General features: G+C 39.8%; 2 protein-coding genes, 1 long non-coding RNA gene and 1 pseudogene across 7 annotated transcripts in view; 2 read left to right on the forward strand and 2 right to left on the reverse strand.

Moving 5' to 3' along the window:
* The window catches only part of LOC146700834 (uncharacterized), a 113,326-nt gene extending 105,668 nt beyond the window's left edge, over positions 1–7,658 (forward strand). The window contains exon 6 of the mRNA XM_085471102.1: positions 7,011–7,658. Coding sequence (XP_085327228.1) covers positions 7,011–7,136 — 126 coding nt within the window. The 3' untranslated portion in view covers positions 7,137–7,658. The remainder of the gene's footprint in view (positions 1–7,010) is intronic.
* Positions 5,607–6,959, forward strand: LOC146700843 (uncharacterized; annotated as a pseudogene). The gene is made up of 3 exons (XR_014922629.1): positions 5,607–6,065; positions 6,242–6,459; positions 6,599–6,959. The product of XR_014922629.1 is annotated as an uncharacterized LOC146700843 (transcript).
* A 1,948-nt stretch (positions 7,659–9,606) lies between the features above and the next one.
* On the reverse strand, positions 9,607–17,204 carry LOC146700844 (complement C1q-like protein 2). Its single transcript, XM_085471104.1, has 5 exons — positions 16,994–17,204; positions 16,681–16,734; positions 11,901–11,954; positions 10,690–10,824; positions 9,607–10,586 (listed from the first exon to the last, which is right to left on the reverse strand). Exons 1-5 carry the CDS (start codon positions 17,178–17,180, stop codon positions 10,309–10,311), a joined length of 708 nt encoding a protein of 235 aa, XP_085327230.1. The 5' UTR covers positions 17,181–17,204; the 3' UTR covers positions 9,607–10,308.
* On the reverse strand, positions 13,622–16,442 carry LOC146700845 (uncharacterized). 4 transcript variants are annotated; one of them, XR_014922632.1, is made up of 6 exons: positions 16,398–16,442; positions 16,144–16,276; positions 15,660–15,723; positions 15,134–15,286; positions 14,687–14,772; positions 13,622–14,099 (listed from the first exon to the last, which is right to left on the reverse strand). It is a non-coding gene; the product is annotated as an uncharacterized LOC146700845 (long non-coding RNA). The 4 variants fall into 4 exon arrangements; XR_014922633.1 differs by having other exon boundaries at positions 15,660–15,695; positions 16,144–16,432; XR_014922631.1 differs by having other exon boundaries at positions 16,144–16,432.
* Positions 17,205–22,873: the final 5,669 nt, after the last annotated feature.

Genomic DNA, 22,873 nt, shown 5'->3' on the forward strand with positions numbered 1-22,873 from the left:
AAACCTGAGGAAATGAAAACATGTAACTAAGAAGATAATGAGGGAAGAGATAAGGGAGGGGAAATAAACTGAAAACATAATGTGGAGGAAATAAAACCAACAGAATGCCAAGACTATCATATTTCAGAGTTTATGAAACAACGTAATTCGCCATTAAAAGCGATTAATATAAATGAGTCATGATCTTTGTATTGCAGACATTCTGCTTTGTTGTGTTGAGAGTTGTGTCAGTCACAATTTTAAGTGAGTTTAAATGAAACCTGACAGATTAAATCTGGTGCCTTTCATAAACATGCACACAAACAATATCACAGACATTAATAACTATGTCAAAGAAACCAGCAAAGCTCTCCTCTGCAGCGCTCTGTGCTTCATACTCTATACTGTAGCATAGCAACTTTGCATTTAGGTCTTCTAACTAAGATAAGAAAATGGGAACATAAATAGTGCATCATTGCCAGACCTGCAGACACTCAGCCATGACACCAGTCAGTGAGAAGTGCCAGCTTGATGCCGGATTTCTATGAGCCTGGGCTACATAAACCAAACCATAATCGGGCATGTCATCACATAAACAGTGCCATCTACGCCAGGCCTGGCCCATATCTGGATGACATACCACCTACCATGGCAGAAGGCAGCCAGCAGTTCTGGCTTGACACCAGATCCAGGCCAGACCTTTCTTCTATGTGGGACAGGGATGGAAACTAACATCGCAGCAGAGGACTGGATACCAGCTTGTGCTGTACCTTAGATGGTGAATACAGATACTAATAACCCAGAATATTGACACAGTTCTACATTCTTGCCAAGAGTGTTTACAAACAAACACAAGGTGGCACTAAGTATGTGTCAAGTTTTTATAAACTTTGGAATAAGTGTCTGTATATTTTGTGAGTTTTGTCTTTGTTGTTTATTTTTAATGATATAATGACTCATTTTGTCTGAAATCAAATCAAATATGATATAACCACACCTGGACTGGCCACCGGGCCATTTTTCGTTTTTATGGGCCCATGGTTGTTTCTTTTTGTTTTTGTTTTTTGTTTCTTTGTAACGGTATAAACAATGAAAGGTGGTGGAGTGGCCATTCGGCCACGATCGATTCTGGGCTGGACCAATTGCAGCAGAGGAGGTTGAACTTCAGTATAAAGTTTGGTATTGAGGTGAAAAGGAAAGCGATTTGTCCCCTACTTCATCTAGATTGAGAAAAAGACTCATTCTCTCCCCTCCCTCTCCTGTTGCTACTTCAATCATGAAACTGATCAATGATCAGCTGATCGTCTCTCTTGTTTGTTTATCGCCCACTTTGTGCCAGAAAGAGGAAACCAGCAGATGTCGCGCTAAACAACAGCAGCACGTTTAAGCTTGATCAGCTGTTGTTAGAATTTATTTAATATTAATTTCTAGTATCAGCTGATGTTTGCTGGAGCCACAGCTGTAAAGCTGCTGGTCATGATATGGTTTGGTTATCTGGAGAGAGGGAAACATGAAGATGAAACCAGGAGATGTCCTTACTGGATCATCAGAGCTGAACAGGTGATGGAGAAACAGGTTTACCTTTTAGGTGACATGAATGAGTTGAGGGGAAGTTATGAACTGTTTCTGAGAGACAAATAACACCAGGATCCTTTTCTAAGTAGCTGACAGCTGGTAACTGTGCAGGGGCGGGTCTAGCAAAGTGTTGCCAGGGGGGCATGTAGGGCATTAACGGGGAGAGGGGGGCACTTTTCTTTCTTATTCTCATTTAAAATGTCTCGCTTTTAAAAAATAATTATCTGAGTCTTACAACAAATGATTGATTGATGCATATATACCATCAGAACAGTGAACATCACTGTCACAACAGCGTTTATTTTCATTCAAAGGCTTTATGATTTTTCCTATAATGGTGGGCCGGTCTCTAGTCAAAATGCCCGGGACGATTTTCTGTCCCAGTCCAGCTCTGTATGCAGCTCATCTGCAGTCTGGTGTTACCTACATCTTCCTATTCAGAAGGCAGAATTTCCGAGTTCTGAGTACAATCGAAAGCACCACGACTGCAGTTTTTGTGTTGGATGTAAAAGGCGCACATGACTCTGTGACGTAGGCTAGAATCATGGCAGCAGTCAATGACGGTCCAGGCGTGGGATTTCTCTCGTGGAAATATGCACATTATCTTTTCCTTTCTATTGGTAGGTGGCACAGTGCACTTGTGGCAAGTAAGCAAGCTAGAAGACTGGCAAAGTTATGGAAGCAACACATTAACAAGAGAATTCTGAGTAAAACCAAAGTTACTTTCCCTAGTAACTAGTTACTCTGAAAGTAACGAGTAACTTCAAGTAACTCAGTTACTTTTGATAGAAGTAACTAGTAATGTAACTAAGTTACTAATTTAAAGTAACTTACCCAACACTGGTATTTAAGTCCTCGGACTTCCTGTGTTCAGCGTCGCGTCGTCTGTTATCGCTCAGTCATAGGTTTTTGTTTTCACTGTGTTTCATAGTCTTTTAGTTACACAGTGCTCACAGTCTTCTTTGTTTCCTTAGTTTCATGTTTTGCCACCTGCAATCAGCCAAATAAAGGCTCGCCTTTTGTTGGAATTCAAGCTCTCTTCTCCTGTGTCTGCGTTTGGGTTCACATCTGAAACGCACCGGCTGCTCAGCCGTGACACCAGCAAAACCTTTAGCCAAATACACACACCTGTACATACACACACACACTTGCAGGGAATAGAACTACAACTGAAGCTCAATTTGACGCCTGTGACCAGAAGTGATGCGTCCGAGTGCGCCAAGTTTCCGTAGTGTAGTGGTTATTACGTCCCCGGTTTGAAAACCGGGCGGAAACGTTAATTTCAATCTTTTTTTCTTTTAAGTGAATTCTGAAACAACAACGACAGCACACACCTACACCTGTAGGAGTTTCATGTTTCCTGAAACAACATTGTTTCCCTTGTTTCTGGCGTTGCTCAGTGTTCACTATCTTGATCAAAAACGACAGAACTCAGCTTTCTTCTGCAGCTCAGCTGACCACGGCTTTCCGTGTTAGTATAGTGGTTAGTATCCACGCCTGCACGCTCAATAAGTTTCAACAACTCTGTGTGATGTTTACTGATTAAACTATTCACGGCACGTCACACGAAGGTTTCCAGGGGGATTTGTGTCCTCCCAGTAAGAACTTTCTGCTTTAACAGTCTAACACACATCCCGAGTCTGTGCTGCTCACTGAAGTCCAAACACTTACTTTTATTATACTTTCTTCCCAACAGGCCTTTTATTCCTTGTGATCTTGTTGCTCGTCGTCAAAGTAATGGATGTAATTTAATTACTCGCCAGAAAGTAATTTGTTTCTCTATCATTAGGTGAAACTCGCTGTTACATAATTACCAGTTAACAGTACAAACCTGAGGCCACACACACCAACACGAATCCTGAGGACACAAACAAAGTTTTCCTTTATTATCATCAGTGTTTGCTCACCTACGAACACAACAGCTGAACGCAGCTCTGCTCCTTCCATGCGGTAAAAACCAAAGTAACGTCCGTGTCTCCTCTCCTCAACATCTGTAAACAGCTCCACCATTTTCCTCCGCCTCCTCCAAACTGAAATCAGCTGACTGTCGCCCACAGCCAGAGAGAAACACGAGTGTCTGTTTTTCTTTCCGTCCGCAGATTATTATCTATCTATTATCTATAATTCATGAGTTTGCTTTTCTTTTATTTACTCCAAAGTCTGTGAAAAAAAGATTCTTATTTAAACTAAATTTTAAGGATGAAAAAACCTCTACTACAGTTAAATGAACATTTCAGTAAAAGTGAAAAAGTAATGAATCTGAAATGTACTCAGAGTAAGAAAGTAAAAAGTAGAAAGTAGTTCCTTGAAAAACGATTCTACCACCTATTTCTATGCACAGGTAACTTCTGCTGTGTAAAAAAATAATATTAGCACACCAGAATACAAAAGTTATTCACTTCTAAGTTCTGATGAACGCTGTCAGCTTGAATCGGTTATTTAGGACACTGAGCACCAGCCCAACACAAGCTGACCTGTTTATCCTGAGCTTAACTATCAGCGTTTTCATGGGACTGAATCACACAAAGTTAGTTTGCTTAGTTTGTTTTGCAGATTTCACTAAATGAAAATACCTAATTTATCCAAACACATCATATACAGATCTAAGCTTTAAACTTTAAGTTTGCCAAGCGTCACCGAGCAGTCATTAAATCTAAGCTCTCTTCTTCCTCTCCTGTCCCCTCTTTCTTATCTTTCTCCAGTTTAAGTTTTAAGTTAGCTCTTTCTTTTCTCTCCCTGTGAAACACAGCAGCTGGACCTTTAGCTGCAACACACTGTGAGACAAACTGCACACAAACAGTTTGTGTGTTTGCTGATGTTTGTTGAGCTGATAGAAACGTTTCTCTCTTTATGTTCGATCCTCTTCTGCAGCACTTGCTAGAAGCAGATACCTCATACAGACACTGGCACTGCTCCCAGTGCCAATAAAATGGGATTTCCTTTGTTATCGGCAATGGAGGCTTTCTTCACACTGACAGCTTTACTTTGTCTCCTTGACAGGATGTGATGAGTAGCAATGAATCCCTCAGAAACTGGACCTGATATGTGTAGATGTGTCTCACAGAGAGAAAGAGGAAAAGATAACTTAGAATAGTTTAGCTTCATTATGTTTCCATTATTTTGAACCGTTAAAGCAAACATACTCAGAACATTTGTCTTCACGCATGCTCAATCAGCCTGGTAAGAAAATCCTAAAAAATGGATTTGTTAAAAATGTCACTTTGAAGATGAAAGGTTTCTCACACTGATAACACTACGTTCAAATAAACAGAATGTATTTTGGGGGATATTCAGAAAATCTGTGATCATTTTATTTTAAAGAACACAACACAACCTCAACAGTCTGTAATATATATGACTGTAGCATGTTCAGACACAAGACAAGTGGAACTTTTTGTACTGAAGGTTTTGGTGGCATTTCCTGTTTTCATTGTTCGACTTGTGCTTGAGTTTGTTCTTCAGCAGCTCGTTGTGCCCAAAAGATGTGAAAGGATTTCCTCGCCTGTTGTGGCTTTGGATGAACATATGTAGAAAACAGCAGCGGTCCTCAACCCCTGGACCACGGACCAGTACTGGTCTATGAGTGGTTTGATACCGGGCCGCGAGAGTTGAGGCTCAGCTGTGAAATTTATGGTTTTCAGGGTTTTTATCAGTTTTTAATGTTATTTTTTAACCATTTTTATCGTTAACTCAGTTTCCCTGGGTCTTTTCACGTGTCATGAATAAATCTTTTTGATACCTGTACTGGTTTTATTTTTACTTTAAGGCTGGTCCGTGAAAATATTATCAGACATAAACCAGTCTGTTGCACAAAAAAGGTTGGGGACCGCTGACCTACAGCACACACCAACTTCTACACCACACGAATTACAATTACAGGACTTTAAGTGGCTTATTGGTTGTAAGTGTGGGTGTGTTTGAAGGTGAACTTGTAGTTTATGGTAATCAGTCAGTGGGTGAGAGCTGTATAAATATCCAGGCTGTCACTCCGCTCCTCTGACACTCCAGAGTGAAGCTTTCATTTGCCAATCTACACTCTCCTTGGTCTCATCATGGAGATTCATATAAACAGAAGAGGAAAAGAAGAACATTATAAAAATATATAAATTTAAAGCTTGATGGTTTGAAAGAGGAAGCTCGAGCTTCTGGGTTGGGGAACAGGTACCTTTACAAATATTCCTGAATACCCCAAACCAGAATTTCATGTGTGTCGTCTGAAACACGATACAGGCCGAGAAGCTTTGTATCAAATAAGCAAGGATGGAGGCTTCAAGGATCCTTTAAGTGGCTCAGAGGATCCAGACAGACTGTCCCTGGTGTGGTGGAGTCTGGCTGTGGCACCAGAGGAGATCCAATCAGCTGAGAGGAGGCTCCTGGAGGAGGCCTTCCCAAACCGGACCGAGGAGCAGGCCCGGAGGCAGCAGAGCTTCCTGGTGGACTTTGCCTCGTCTCCAGCCTTCAGTGAGAAGTCCAGGTATGGATCGTACCGCTTCACCTTCCCAGTGCAGGAGGTGCTGGAACTCACTGACTGATTAGAAAATACAAAAAACAACTGAATAGAAAACCAGTAAATTTTGTTCAAATAAGAAACTAAAACAGAAAAAGACGGTCAAGAAGCAGAGAGGACACCGAATACAATAACTAGGTGTGTTTGTTTATGTCAGCTCCTCAGGTTACTGATTTATAGATTTCTTCTAACAACACTTCTCTTTTTCTGCGCGTCATGCAGGTCTTCAAGACTTCCCTGTACAAACAGGAAGTGATGTATGCTGTGCTGATCCACAGCCAGGATGATGACGAGAACTTCAAACATTATCCCAGACTGCCCGATGATCCGAACAACGTCTGTGCTTACAGAGATGGACGCTTCATCTGGAGACCAGAGGCCATGTGTGAGACACACCGGTAGGAAAAATGATTTCCACCTGTGAGCTTTACCTGCAGCTTCAGTCTCACGTTTCTCTCTCTGAGCTGTGTCAGTGAGGTGTTTTGAAACAGTTTGAAAATCACTGAACTCAATTCTAAATTTTTGCTCTTTTCTCAGGTATGAGTTGAGTAAAGACGAGGAGAACGACATGGCAGTCGTTGTTCCTGTCACGTTCGTGTCCCTGTTCATGTCGCCCTCACCCTCCATGTGAAGAGCGGAGAGGTACCTTCACTGCTCCTCCTGCAGGAACGTTATTTCATATTTAATCATCTTAAAGCTGCAGCTGTTAGTGGCCCTCAGATAACGGCTGGTTTAACTGGTGAAGAGCCCTCAGGTGCTCAGGATCAGTACAAATTCCACACATTTGAACTGGATGTAAAAGGAATCATTAAACACATTTTATTGTAAATAAACATTTTAACTCACTTTTATACTCTAAATTGTAACAAAACACATTTTCTGACCTCTTTGCAGGTTCCTGTGTTAAACTGTCGTTCACCTTTTTCTCTCTGTTCACTTTCTTGTTCAGGTGCTGAAGTTTGATCCTGATGATCTGATAAAGAACCTCTCGTTCTGTGAGCGTGATCAAAGTGTACCCCATCTGCACCTGGCTTTGATAGTTATGAGGACACTCAAAAACTGGTTACTTCTTTGAGCCACTGAAGAGGTTCCCTTTGCTCGAGCAGAGTTTTAGAAGTTCTGAATCATTTTATTGAGATTAGCTGAGAAAAAGATAGAAAAAATATCAGCAAATTTAAAATTAGCACAAATGCTAATTATTAATTAGTTTCACACTTTAAGACCATTTAAACAGGTGAGTTGTAAAAAACAAATCAACCCCTCCACACTTTTTATTCAGGAGAAAATGATCAGCAGCCAGGTGGGAAACACGTTTTTTCTCATATAAAGTCAGACATGGGACTAGGGCTGGGTTTTTATAATCGATTCATCGATTAAAATCGATTCTGGCTTGGATAAAATCGATTCAATAAAATCCTGAATCGATTTTTTAATATAAATTTATTTTGCCCGAAATGCCAGAATCTCTGGTGACATCTCACAAAATTTCAAGAACCACCAAACAGTTAAGACAGTAAATGAGAGCAGGTACAGGGATTCTGCACATAGACTTAAACACACAGCGCGACCCGCGGATCAGAATCAGCTAGATGTCGCCTTTCTCACGGTCAGGGCTGAAAGCCGACAGCTCGCTGATTCTGATCTGTCGGCAGGTCCGCGCTTTGTGTTCACGCCCTTTATGCGCTGATTCTAAAGCTGTTAGTTTGATCTCTCTCCAAACAATATTGACCGAACCAGCAGCAAAAGAAGATCCAAACGCTTCACATAAACATCGTCATGAATTCACTCTGACTTTTACTGTTTTGCTTCCACTGCCATGCACAGCTCTCTCTCTCCCTCCCTCTCTCCCTCCCTCTCTCCCTCTCTCTCTCTCTCTCTCCCTCCCTCCCTCTCTCTCTCCCTCTCTCTCTCTCTCTCTGTACTTCAAGAACAGTTTCCCTTTCTTCATTATTCGCTTGCTTGTTACGCACAAGTCTACTGTTGTTTACAGGCTGTCAGCCGCTGTTTTTTTCCCCTTTTACATTCTTCCGAAAAGAAAACCTCATTTCTGCTGTTCAATACTGAACAAATTTAAACTTTTTAAAATTATTCAAAATGCAAAATGCTTAACCGTGTCTCTAATAAAACCGCTGTAACTTCAGAGGTAATGTTCATATGTTGATTAATGGTTTTCTTTCGTTTTTGATGTACTGCAGAATATTTTTATAAATCCCAGAACAGGAAAACCTTCATGTTTTTCTGTGTTTTATCTTCAGCTACTTTGACACAAAGGCATCTGCTGTGACGCTCACACCTGTGATAAAGTCTTGCGTGTGTCAGCTTCCTTTTTATAGATACAAAAATATGTAAATGTGCTGATCTGAAGTATAATATTTCTGACTGTCAAAATTTCCCAGATTCAAATCGAACCGAATCGAATTAAATCGAATCGATTCAGGACCTTGTGAATCGGAATTGAATCGATTCTAGAAATCAGTGACGATACCCAGCCCTACATGGGACTCACTGCTGGAGCCTCTAGTGGACATTAGAGGAACTGCAGCTTTGGTGCTTGAGCTTCATCTTTCAGTTCCTGCTCGCTGTAAACATGCCCTCATTTTTTGAAGCCAGGACAGGTGAAGCTAACAGTTTCTCCGCTGTCTTTTCCTCCTCTTCAGAGCTCTAAAGTGGAGGAAAAAAGACCCTGACATGATTAAATGGAGTCTGAAGCGAGACAGCAGCTTCAGTTTGAACTCTCTGGGTTCTGCAAACTTTTCTTGTTCCTTATTTTTAAGAGACCAAACATAAAACTTCATGTTGGTGTGTTGAAAGCACTGAAAGCGTGTGAATTTCATGTTTTATATTGTAATCTTTAGTCATGCTGAGGCTGTCTGTGGGGCGATCGTACTTTTATTCTCCTTTTTCTGAGTGAGAGGAGCATCAACATGCTGCCAACAGGTGGAGGTTGTAAACAAGGATCAGTCAGGAGGAAGGAACTCAAACTGTTTGACATGATTTTAATAGTTGATTAAAGGTTAATTTAATAAACTTAATAAAGAGAGAATGACTGTCCTCCAATGCAGAGGTCAAACTTTTACCAAAATTTCCTCTGTGTGTCTGTGAGCTCGAACTCCTCCCAAACCCATCAATAGAGAGGCAGAGGCAGACTCTCGCTTCGGCCACTGAGACACAGGAGGATGGTTTTGATCCGCCCAATGAGACGAATTTACAGCCTTCTGATGAGTGAAAAGTTTGAAATCGACCAAGACAGCTTTGCAGACTTTCCAGAAATACACAAGTACTTACCAGCTGCCCTGCAACTCAGTGTTTCTGGTGCCCTCACCACATTCAGGTGTTTTCCCACTTAAAACATCACTCTTTCAGATATTTTTGATGAGCCCAAAAGCCATTCATTCCCCCCCAAAACTCAACGTAGCTCGCTAAACCACTAATCTCACTTCATAGGTCACCCCTCAGGTGTCACTTTACCTGTGATAGTAACTCCCAGCATGTGTAGGTTTGATCTCTGCTCCATGTATGAAACACACATAAAGAAATCCACAGCGTGAGTTCAAAGATGCTTTTATTGTGAAACTAAAGAATAGAAAGAAATGAACCCGAGTAAGTTTACAGTCAGTTATCTGTGTCTGAATCTGGATTCAGATTCAGATGAAAAATAAGGAAACATTCCTCCACAGCACTGACACACATTTTATATCAAACTAAATCAGCTGTTTACATTTTTATCATGATAGTCAGATTAAGTTTAACATCTGTTAAGAGTTTAAGAAAAACACCTGCATGATTATCAAAGAAGAGAAAAAGAGGAACTGTTGGATTTTGCTCAACTTAACAGGAAAGACTCCAGTTAAAAGCAAACATGTGGGCCAGCAGTCACCAAAATAACAGACTGACCAACACAGGACAGTGGAGCCAATAAAAAACGATGCAGTTTACCAACTTATAGAAAATAGTCAGGACCTAATGGAGGAGCAGCGCTTTATGAAGAGCTGACTCAAAGAAAGGACAAAGAGAAGAGAATCACTGAGCATTTAACTGGATTTATTTGAATCAAAGATAACAAGAAGAAGTAAATTATCTGAGTCAGTAGAAACAAATAAACACAAAACTAGAACCCAACCAGAAAGAGAGAGAGAGCAAGAAACTGATTCCAGCAGGTGATTTACTTCCTGTTTTACTTCTAAAAATGGCTAAGCTCCGCCCACAGTGGACAGTCTAAACAGGAAGCGTTGGAGCTGTCACACCTCTCACATGGTGAAGATCAGATGACCACTGAAGGTGGTGTGATGATTTTGATTGTCATATATCCTTGAATTAGCCCAGATACGCACAAACACCTGATCTCCAACCTCTAGAAGCAGTGAGGCTCCATTAGAGGCGCTCACAGAACCAGATGTTGGTCTTTCATATGCTATAAATATGTGTTCTCCATTCCTGAATAACACACCACTTGTCTCAACGTTTCCAGATCCATATACTTTCCAGTCAAAGTGGTAGACTCCTCTCACTGGTGCAGTGAAAATACCTGTGGGACATTTGTTTTTGTTAAAAGGAAAATCAGCTGTTAGAACATCTGGAACATCAGCCTGACATCAACATAGCTGAGAAGTGACATTCAGTGTTATTACCTGTGGATGGGTTGTAGGCATTTCCAATGTTCGTGATAACATGTTTGAAGACCAGAGTGGTCTCTGTGTTAAAGGGTCCGACGTATGGTCCAGTGCCTGGAAGAAGCACAGCTGCTGAGAAAGCCACATGTGTGGCTGAGAGAGAGAGAGAAATGTCATTATTTAAACTTCCTGTTGTAGAGTTAGACTCTTCCCAAAAAAGTGACCATGACAAAAACTTTAATAATTTACATAAGCTCAGTTTAATGTCATTCAGTTTTCAAAAAACAGGAAAAAGGAAACTGTGCATGGCTTTAAATGCTTATCCAACAGGTGCTCATCAGCAGGGTGAACACAAGTTCAATACAAAACAGGAGTTCGTGGGGTCACCTGTTTCTGACAAGATCATATAAAAATAAAACATTAAAATAGACTAACGTGTATCAAGTCTGAGTCTTCATCAAGGTCTGACAAATATACAGTCAGTCAGGATTAAATCCCAGCCCTGAGTGGCTCTCACCCTACATCTGTGCCAATGTATTTTAAACCTTAGAGCAAACTCATTTTTCAGTGATGACAGATTTCTTTAGGAGAGAAAAAACATGATGTTTCTGCCATTTAATTCTTTGTCTAGTTCTTTTTGTCTTCAGCGTAGTATAAATGACCATGGAGAGGTTTTTATGAGTAGGAAAAGCCATAAACCTGATAATAACTAATACAGAACTCTCACTGAAACAGTGAAAAGTCCAAAAGTTTATGGCCTTGTTCATATTTTCCTAAGCTGACCAGGGGGTCAGATTGGAGTGTTCGGCAAGTCAATTCTGGCCCCTGGGCTTAAAGTTTAACACCCCAGCCGTAGCAGATGCTAAAAGTGAAAATTGCCAAAATACAGAGGTCCATACATATAAAAACTATATGAAGACTCAGAGGCAATATGTATTTCTTGGTAAATTTCTCCAGGAATTCAATTTCTTTTTTGATAATTTTATCCTAGAGTCCCTCAGAAATTCTTTTTTCATAATGTAATTCAGAAAAGTGGATCCAGTAATTGTACTTGATGTGTAAAAACACTGTGTGTACTAAAGTTATTTCTGTGAATGAAATAAAAATGTTCAAGCACAGTGACACCACTTTATGAATAGATTGATAGCACTGACATATGTTGATCCGCCAAAAGTAAAACATCTGCACAGCCAGTAAATGCACAGTCAGATAAGATTTCCACACAGTACCTTGTAGCTCCTGCTTCAGCGCGTCAATCTCAGTCTTCAGCTTTGCTGCACCATCTGAAAAAAGCAAAGAAATCAAACAATCTCACTGACAGCACACAGTGATTCACATGTTTTTATCTGTAAGTAAGAAAGTAACTGTGACTCTCATTCTGTTCATGCTACACCGAGCGGTGGTCTCCCCCACGTCCCCTCATCCTCCACCTCACACAGGACCACACCTCCTACAGGTGCTGGATGGAGAATGGTTGAAGAAGCAGACTTGTTTGACTGCATCACTGATTCTCATTTGAAATCTGTGCAGTTTCACGCTGTCATGTTTATCCACAGTCTGTCAACTCTCCACTTCGTGTTTCCCTCTCTCTTTCACTGAGACATGAACCCTAGACTGTATGTAAACAATGGCGTTATCATGCCACTATAGCTCTGCTGGTTGAGCAGGTGACCAGTATTGATTATACTTACATAGCACCTTTCTACTCAGCTGACCACACAATGTGCTTGTATTCATACACATACTTTTGATCTTTGTCTAAGAGCTTTGCCTAACACACTCTGATAGAGGCATGTCGCCCAAAGAAGCTTCAGCATGTGGAGCCAGAGAGCGATCCACCAACCTTCCAGTTGGTAGATGAGCTGCTACCACCTGAGCCACAGCTGCCCCGTATGCTGAAAGACTGCACTGAAAAAAATATGTTGTTGGATTTACTTAATTCAATGGTGGACATTTGTTGCACACAGATGTTTTGCTTTGGCAGCAACTTAAACAATTGAGTTAAATTAACACAATTTATTCATGTTCAATAAACCTGTGCAATTTGTGTTGATAAAATGTGACTTAAACATGTTTTGATGAAGTAATTTGAGCTCTTGAAATATTTTAATCCTTCACAATTTTCTCACTTTATCCCAACACCATTCAGTAACTTTTACCCAATACTACTTGGTCACTTAAATACTACATGTTATCTTCAAATTACATTTTGCTATTATATTCTAGTATCAAATACACAATTTTCAAATGGAGGCCTTATAACAGATTATATTGTTCTCTTCCAAGATGGTTGCTGGCATCCACCAGTAACCTTTCAAAACAAAATGTCTAATTTCACTGCATTGACAGTAGGTAAAGAATTAAACTGACATTACTCCACTACTGAATCTATATAAATCAACAGTTAAATAATGTCAGTTCTTCCGTGTTCTCTGGAATCAATCACAGCAAAGAAATTAGACTGTTTCTTTTGAAAAATGTTGGGAAAGAACAATACAAAACATTCTATTTAAGGCCTCTGACGTCAAGATTCAGTTAAACAACAATTATAACTAAACAATTTGAGGTAATGTTAGTTTCCATTAACATTAAATTAGGTTACTGAATTGGCAAACACCTTCCTATTAACACTACCCATTTTACCCCAATAACTAAAGAAATTAGCACTTGCAGGTCAAAACCTTTATTCAAGAGATGCAAAAATAACATTGATACAGTGACTGTCAAAAATTACGGCACTGATCATACTGTGACATCTTGGTTCAAAACAGCACACTTAGAAATATTCAACGTTCTTTACTTCAACTGAATGAAACTGAAAATACCATTTCACACGGCCCATATGGGATATTTAGACTGCATAACTGTTCATGCTACATCTCTTCACTAGTAAAAGAAAGAAAAAATACAAAGAGAAATTTAAAAATGCTGCCAAACAGACAGAGAAAAACAAACAACAACAACAACAAAAAAACGGCTCGTCCTCATGGCAGTTGCAGTGTATATAAAAATGAACCCTGCGATCTGTTCCTGGAATTGAGCTTCAAAAATGCAGCAGAACAAGTGTGAGATTTAAATGTCTTCTCACCTAGAGCTGGTCACCTCACATGCATAACAGTGAGCTTCGTTGCAGGAGCAGTTTTGTCTTAGTTGTGAGCTTTTCTTGAGAGCTGAGTTGCTTCCAACTCCATTACCACCCTTTGAATCACCTCAAAAGTGTAGCAGAGTTGTGATGGGTAACTCATATTGAAGGAATAAAAAAGGTCCAAACAGCATGGCTACTGCAAAGGTCACGTTATCCAGATCTTGAAGAACTACTATACCCTCGATGATGATGCCAACGTCAGAAAAGTCATTGCCTGGTGCATCCTCTGGAGACAGATGTTCATTGTGGTTTTCTCAATCTGTGCAGTGGCCTCAGTCAAGTCCTGGTTAAACACAAAACATTTCTTTAAGATTCCTTTTTAAACTCATCTCTTTTGAATCTACCAGTTCTAATGTTAGAGTAATTTAAACCAATGCAAGCAACATAGTAAATAGCTATAGCCAAAGAGTGGCCTGCCATGCTGCCATTCATGGTCTAACAGAGTTTCTAAGAGAGGGTGAAAAACATAATTTCAAATGCTTTACATTAGTTTTTCTTAGAAAGACACCGGCCCATCAGAAATCCAGGTTTTGTCACTCAGAAGATGTTAGAATTTAGACTTTCAGCCCCACAATTTGGTTAGCTGTTGGTCTTTTTTTTTTTCAAACAAAAGCTAATGTAAATATTGGTGGGATTTTCCTTTGTTCACTAGAATGACAAATTTAAAGTTTTTTCACACTGATGTGACCCCTAATACAGGGGTAGGGGTGGGGCCTCAAGGGCCGGCGGCTGAGTTCACTACCAGGCCTCATGTGAACTTCAAATTATTAAAGAGGACTACTGGTCCTAACTGGTCCAATGAGGATCAAGTGGATAACTAAATGCATTTTTAAATGTTGCAAAGCCACAATCTACTCATAAAACACTCACCATGAACTCCTGCACCAAGATGTTGCAATTGTCTTTCACACAGATGCGGAGCACTTTGATGAGGGACTTCAAGCATTAATGTCATCCTAAAGTATTATAACAAAGAAAACAGAGATTTGTGAACTTTTCAGTAGCACAGAAGAAAATGATCCCAGACCAAAACTTAAACCAGTCAACATGCAACACCAGCATCTACAAAGCAATATCAAAAGTTCCTGTTTGACATCAACTTTATGGATATATAGTTTCCAGAACATTAATTTTTTTAAAAAGATCAATTTTTCTCAGTGGGCCAGTAAATGCATGACGAAAATTATGGCATCCTTTCGGTGGAATCAGTACTCACAGGTAATAGTTGACTGTTTCAATGGATGCAGCATAAAAATCTTTTACTGACCTAATGCAATACATATACACTTTGTAGTTAAAGAATTTTAAAGTTCTTACTGTCATCATGGCAGCTACATCCTTTAGCTTTGTGCCCTGTTCCCCCGATCACTTTGCAAACACTTTCAGCAGACTGTCAGAGAGAAACTCAGCTCCGTCAGAAACCTTGACTGTAAAGGCATGGTTGGGATGCACTGGAATGCTGCATTTTATCTGAAATGACATAAAATTATTTTGAAATAACAGCAGGCACTGTGCTTGGTTAATCAGTAATGTTTTGTTGAATAAAAACTGTGTTTCCAGATCTTATGGGATTAAAAAAATCCAAAGATGTTTATTTCTGATATGCAACCCAAGAACCCACAAGTTACAACCTCATTTTAGTTCAAGTGTGCATTAATGTGAGTCCAGTAATCACCTTTCTGACAATACATACAGGTATAAGTTAAACCTATGGCAGATTTTGGATTTCTCAGTTGTATTAATAGGGTGGTCTATTTGAGTATGCATGCACCTAATAATTATAAAAAACCTATTATAATTAAGTTACAGAAACCTTAAGCGAAAATAGAATATACTTTCTTACCATAACACCTTGAACCCACAATCCATCAGCTGACTCCTGGTGAAATGCAGAATAGATGTGGTCTCTCAATGTGCATCAACAAAAACAAAAACAAAAAGAAAAGGACAGCAGGTGAGGGCAGGAGGGGTAGGGATGTAAGCTAGCATAATACCGCTGATGATATTAGCTAAAGCTGTTCAATGTCCAAAATCTCACTAACACCACGGTGCAGTAAATACACAATGTAACTGAAGAGTCAGTTGGCAAATCTATTCACACAGAAAACCAAATTATGTTATGAGTGCCTCGTAATTAGGTTTAATGTGATATTACGGCTCTTGTGCCAAAGACAAATTCAAATGAAAAAGCGCCAATTCCTTGATAACAGATAAAACAGCAAATAAGCTAACGGCTCTTTTTTAGCATGTTACATGGCGGCACTTTAGACGTTTAACTACATTTGGCTGAAATATGGTAAATATTAATTCAAAAAATCAAGACATACCAAAAAACGTAGAGTTGGCTGCTCGACTTGACTGAGATGGATGCATTTTTTAAACCACGATCCAAAGCCCGCGAGATGAAATCACGCGTGGTTTCACGAGATTTAACGTTGCTATCTTATTGACTTACTTCACCTGAACATGATATGAACAATTTAATACACCCTTTCTGCATATCATGTAGTTTTTACACTATATAGTTACATTTATCTTTAAAACATGAGGCAATTGTGTTAAATACATGCAAGATGCTTACATAAATCCAAGAGATGGCCAGTCCCTTTTTTTCAGTGTGCAGTGCAGCTCATTTGCCCTCGCTCTCTCCCTGCTTTACCACAAATAAAGACAATGTTGGTGGTCAAGTTGCCTCTGTGATGAACTACAGATTTTCTAGCACAGTAGCGCCACCTGGTGGACACATTTATAGCAGTGACACATGTTGATCCTCCACCTTTATATTTTAGCATCAAAAACGTGTCAGCTGCAGATTTTTTTAACAGTTAGAAATGATCAGAGCCATGATGATTTCCACACAATACCTGTAGACTGCAGCTTCAGCTGGTCAATTTCACTCTTCAGCTTTGCGGTCTGTTCTGAAATAAGTGCAAAATAAAATTTATTTCCCTGGACCATCAATTTCTTTAAGGATTGGCCAATATTTCTATACTTACTTTTATATTTCATTTCTATACAAAATATTTATTTTCACAAGAAAACAAAACCATGAATGTTTGTCATTTCAGTCATTCTGAATATTTACAAGTGACATTGATATCTCTCTAACACAACACTGGATCATATGCCAATTTGTTTTTGCTGTTACTTCTCTCACTACCTGACATGATACTGTACCTTGAGTCTCTTTCTGTAGGACCGTGATCTGCTCTTTCTGCACAGCCACTGAGGCGGTCAGCTGTCTCAGCACAGCTTGGGTGTCCTGTGGACAGGGTTGTTGGTTTGAAGACTTATCTGCTTCAGCCAGATTTGCTGAAAGAGTGCAGACTGAAAGCAACAGCGAGAAAAACACAATGACCTCCATGGTGATATTGTGTCCTCTGCTACTCCGACTGAGCTTTTTATAGCATGTCAGACAAAGGTGTGTATATGGGGAGGTTACTTCCTCCAAACTTCCTCCCACAGACACAGCAAAATCTGAAACTTTCACTACAACACAAGTAAAGACTTTATCAATGAACCATGAATATCACATTTTCATCTTGTTACACTTTGTGAAGCTGGTCACGTTTTGTTTCTCTTTTCAGACTGTTGGAGATTGAGGAAATCTTGAGAGAATGAGGAAGAGGAATGCAAAAGAGATGAACGGATAAAACACCAGCTGAAAGGTGCTGTTTAATTACATTACTTGTGAGGTCAAACCCAGTCATATTTTGGTCTGTGGCCTTGTATTTTTGTAGCTTTGAAACTATGGTCTGGAGGTGTTTACGCCTGGGGCGGTTGATGAGGAAGTCCAACTGTACTTGAATGGCTTATCCTCTGCATTAAGGCTGGTGTATCTTTGCAATAACTGTCATGGTTGTGTTGTATGGCAAGCAGGATGAGGACCCGTATGTAGGCCTGAAGAATAAACTCAAAACGGCAGCTTTATTGCTGGAAAAACTCACGACAAATACAAACCTAAAGGAGAAACTGGAAACAAGAAACTCAAACTAGAAAACAAACCATGAACTGAGAACTAGGAAGTGAGCAGAAACACAGAGGAGAAAAACACAGCATTGTGACGGTATGATGGGGAACAGGTGGAAACACAGCTGGGACTAATCTGACATAATGAGACAGGGGAAAGCAAAGCTCAAAACACTGGACACAGGACACGAGACTCTCAAAGTAAAACAGAAAACACAAGCGACACTCACAAGGGTCGGCTGTCGCAGGGAAATGAACTGGAATACAGGGGGGTCATCAACCCAAGGACAGTCAGGGAAAATAGATGAAGATCTTTTTAGACAGGACAGCTACAGCTGCCCGTAGTGGACCTTATCACAGCCACAGAAACTGCCATAAGAATTAATAAATTAACACAACCTGAAGCAGAGCAAATCAGGATGAAGTTTTCAGCCACTCCCTCCAGCGCAACAACAAGTAACCCGATCAAACAGCTCCTTTCAGCTAAGCCGGTGTTTTCCTGGTTCATCTCTGTTGTGTTTTAAAGATATCACCATTATCTAACAATCATGCCAACTGATAAGCTTGACACAATACAAGAAACATGAGGATGTGGAACAGAAGACCAGTAAAAGGGGAAAGTAGAGCTCTCTTTCTTTCCCAGCAGAACTTGGTTAGCTTTGGTCTTTGTAATGTTTTTATACAGAGATATCAGTTGGATATGTACTATACATATGTGCATGAAAACCACATTGTTCTGAGAAAATGGTTGTGAGTCAAGTAATAATTAATCTGACACTCAGGGGCTATAAATCTACCCTGTGATCTTTTTCAGTTATGATTAGGAATACAACTTCTGCTTATTACTGTCTGATCATTACTGTGTTTTCTTTGAAAGTAAAATCTCAGCCCACACAAATATATCAACAACAGTGATCACAAAACGGTGTATAACTGAACACAGTAGTGCAATTTTTAACCAGGTCTTCCCATTAACACCTGACCTGCCCAGAGGGTCAGTCAATGAGCTCGTCAATAGCTTCAATGCTAACATGTTAAATGTAATGGACACTATTGCTCCCATTAAGGTGAAGGTTATCTCTGGAAGGAAAAAGTCTCCATGGAGAAACTCCACACTGGTGAAAAATGAAAAAAGAGAGTGTAGGAAAGCTGAGCGCAGATGGAGAAAAACAAACCTCCAGGTTCATTATGACATTTATAAAGAGAAACTTCACAATTATAATTTACAACTGAGGAGTGCAAGAAGGTCCTACTTCTCTGACATCATCACTAAAAACAGCCATAATGCTCGGGTCTTATTTTCTACAGTTGACAGGCTAACAAACCCTCCTGTGTCAGTGGCAGCTGAACTTCATCCAACCATGGCCTGCAATGACTTTGCCAAATTCTTCACTGAAAAAATCCAAAAAATTAGACAAGCAATTGGTACATCAACAGCAGATCCAGGATATGTACTGTGTCCACCAAAAAACTGTTTAAACACCATGAAACAGTTTCAACCTATTAACAGCAAAGACCTGGAGGACATCTTAGGTCAACTGAACTCCTCCTCCTGCTGTTTAGATGTCCTGCCAACAAGTTTTTTCAAAAAGGTCTCAAAGACTTTAGAGTCAGACCTGTTACAGATCGTCAACTTTTCTTTATTATCAGGTGTGTTTCCAGAATCACTAAAAACTGCTGTAATCAAACCTATACTGAAAAAGGACAATCTTGACAAGACACAAATGAACAACTACAGGCCGATCTCAAATCTCCCGTTTTTAAGTAAGATCATTGAAAAAGCAGTTTCTCAACAGCTCAGTTACTTCTTAAAACAGAATAATTGCTACGATGCCTTCCAGTCAGGTTTTAAACAGAACCACAGCACTGAAACCGCTCTGACCAAAGTGTTTAATGACATATGTCTGAATACAGACAGTGGAAAAATGTCAGTCCTAGTTTTACTGGATCTCAGTGCAGCATTTGATACAGTTGACCACAACATATTACTCAAACGACTGGAGAACTGGACAGGTCTTTCAGGAACTGTACTAAACTGGTTCAAAACATACGTAGAAAACAGGAAATACTTTGTATCAATAGGTAACTTCACATCTGAGCAGACAAGTATCACATGTGGAGTTCCCCAAGGTTCCATCTTGGGACCCCTTCTGTTTAACATCTACATGCTCCCACTGGCACAGATTATAAACAACAACAAAATAAACTATCACAGCTATGCAGATGACACACAAATATATATCACAATGTCACCAGGAGACCGAGGCCCTGTACAGGCTCTTGGTAAATGCATTGAGGAAATCAATGACTGGTTGTGCCACAATTTTCTCCAGCTAAACAAAAACAAAACTGAGGTAATAGTCTTTGGCGCCAAAGAAAAACGATTACAGGTCACCAGAGAACTTCAATCTATACATCTAAAAACCACAAACCAGGCGAGAAATTTGGGTGTAGTGATGGATGCAGACCTAAACTTAGAAAAACACATTAAGACAATAACAAAGTCAGCTTACTATCACCTCAAGAATATATCAAGGATAAAAGATCTGATGTCTCAACAGGACCTGGAAAAACTAGTCCATGCATTCATCTTTAGTAGGCTTGATTACTGTAACAGCATCTTTACAGGTCTACCTAAAAAATCAGTCAGACAACTACAGCTCATTCAGAACTCTGCTGCTCGAGTCCTCACTAAGACCAAAAAAGTGGACCACATCAGTCCAGCTCTGAGGTCTTTACACTGGCTGCCTGTCCGTCAGAGGATAGACTTTAAAGTTCTGATGCTGGTCTATAAAGCTCTGAATGGTTTAGGACCAAAATACATCAATGACCTCCTGACCCAGTATGAACCTTCCAGATCCCTCAGGTCATCTGGATCCGGTCTTTTATCAGTTCCCAGAGTCAGAACCAGACACGGAGAAGCTGCATTCAGCTTTTATGCTCCTTATATCTGGAACAAACTCCCAGAAAGCCTCAGATCAGCTGAAACACTCAGTTTATTTAAATCCAGGTTGAAGACTCACCTGTTCTCAGCTGCATTTGAATAAAGCACCAAATCCACACTTTAAGCTTAAATTTCAAAACTTACATTTAACTACTGATTTTATCTACTGCTCTGATTTAATCTGTTTTGATTTTATATACTGTTGTTTGTTTGTTTGTTTGTTTGTTAATTAGTTAGTTAGTTTATTTGCTTGTTTTAATCAATTTTAAATCATGCTTTTTATTTGTTCTTGTTTCTAATGTCTCTGTAAAGCACTTTGAATCACCTTGTTGTTGAATTGTGCTATACAAATAAACTTGCCTTGCCTTGCCTTATTAAGTGGTAATAAGCATACGGTAGCGTTCATACAACTAATTTCCTTTCACCAAAACACAAAAATATGTTTTTTTAACTAAACTGATAATAGAGTTTTAAAGAGGGCTAGAAATGACTTGTTTTCTACACTTCTTCTCAGTGTTGCGCTCTACCACTTCCTCCTAACGTTATCCGAACATGGGCATGAGCATGGGTGTCTTGCTTTCTATTAAAGAACACACAAATTATAGAAGAAACACATTTAATAAAGAATGAGTTTTAATTTTTTGTCATTTTAATATAATTAGTTATACAAATTTGTTAAACTGCAGGAATGTCTTAAAGATATAAAGACTTGGGTGACCTCTAATTTCCTGCTTCTAAATTCAGATAAAAAATTATACAATAACTTGAAGTTATTGTACTCAGCCCCCAAAATCTTGAATATGCTCTCTGCTTGTTCTAAATGGCATTACCTTGGCCTTCTTGGAGTCATTTTTTAACAGTATATGTCTTTCGGTGTGCATATGAAACAACTATGTAGGACTGCTTTCTTCCATTTGAGCTGTGGTAATCAACATGTTGTGCAGCTCTGAAGCTGACACTCAAGAAATACAGCTGTTTGGGTCGAAATGTCACTATTAGCTTTGGGCAGAAATCCTAAATTCAGTTTTGTGACTACAGAAAACAAGTGCAGGATATTTGTTTGTGAAAGGGTGACCGGAACTGATGCCACTGTAGGACACTTCCTCATACTTCTGGAGTTTGAATTTTGTGAAGCTGGTCACCTTTTGTTTCTCTTTTCAGACTGTTGGAGATTGAGGAAATCTTGAGAGAATGAGGAAGAGGAATGCAAAAGAGATGAACGGATAAAACACCAGCTGAAAGGTGCTGTTTAATTACATTACTTGTGAGGTCAAACCCAGTCATATTTTGGTCTGTGGCCTTGTATTTTTGTAGCTTTGAAACTATGGTCTGGAGGTGTTTACGCCTGGGGCGGTTGATGAGGAAGTCCAACTGTACTTGAATGGCTTATTGTTACAGGAAAAATGATTCTATGTTTCTTTACCTTCTTTTAAATGTACAAAGATGCCTTTTGTCTGCCCTCTCCCTATGGTTAGATTAGTTTAGAATTATCTTTTTAGACTTTCCCAGCAAACACATCTTGTTTCTGGGACATATTGTTTTAGATTGTTTTATCTTCCCTAGCTCTCTGCTGACGAGACTAGCACCATATATGGAGTTGTTTTATTTTATCTGTTTATTATTTGTTATCCTGTTCTCACTGTCTCTGTGCTCTGTGCCTATAAAATTTACCAAGCCACTGTGCATGGTGTGAGTTGTTCTTAGCAGCTCACCCGTGTACACGTTTGATAAAGAAAGTAACTTTGTCTCATTGTGTCTTTATTTCTCCTGGGTCTTTTACAGAGTTTTCCCCCAACATTTCTTGGTCCTTCGGAGCCGGAGCGCCTCCATCGTGTCCCATCTCCGTGACCAGTCCACGTTGTTCGCCTGTCGACAGCCCACACACTAGGTGTGTGGAAAAAGACCAAGAGCGTTAAATTCGGGTCTTGGCCAACGTCTTAGAAAGCGACCCACGGTGATGGGGCCCAATCGAGGTGGACCAGACCCGGCGACACCGACCAGGTAGATACAGACACACTGACACAATCTTGCGTAAAAGCGTATTTTAAATTCAGGGAATTTAAAATAGCGAAAGTAGCTCGTCGCGACTGGAAGCTCCCCACCTCTGTGGGTTTAAAGTAGCTCGTCGGCTGGTAGCTCCCCAC

The sequence above is a fragment of the Copadichromis virginalis genome, linkage group LG10 (assembly GCF_057382275.1).
Source record: "Copadichromis virginalis isolate Kocher_CV1m ecotype Utaka linkage group LG10, C_Virginalis_male_GT1.1, whole genome shotgun sequence".
Taxonomy (NCBI): Eukaryota; Metazoa; Chordata; class Actinopteri; order Cichliformes; family Cichlidae; genus Copadichromis; species Copadichromis virginalis.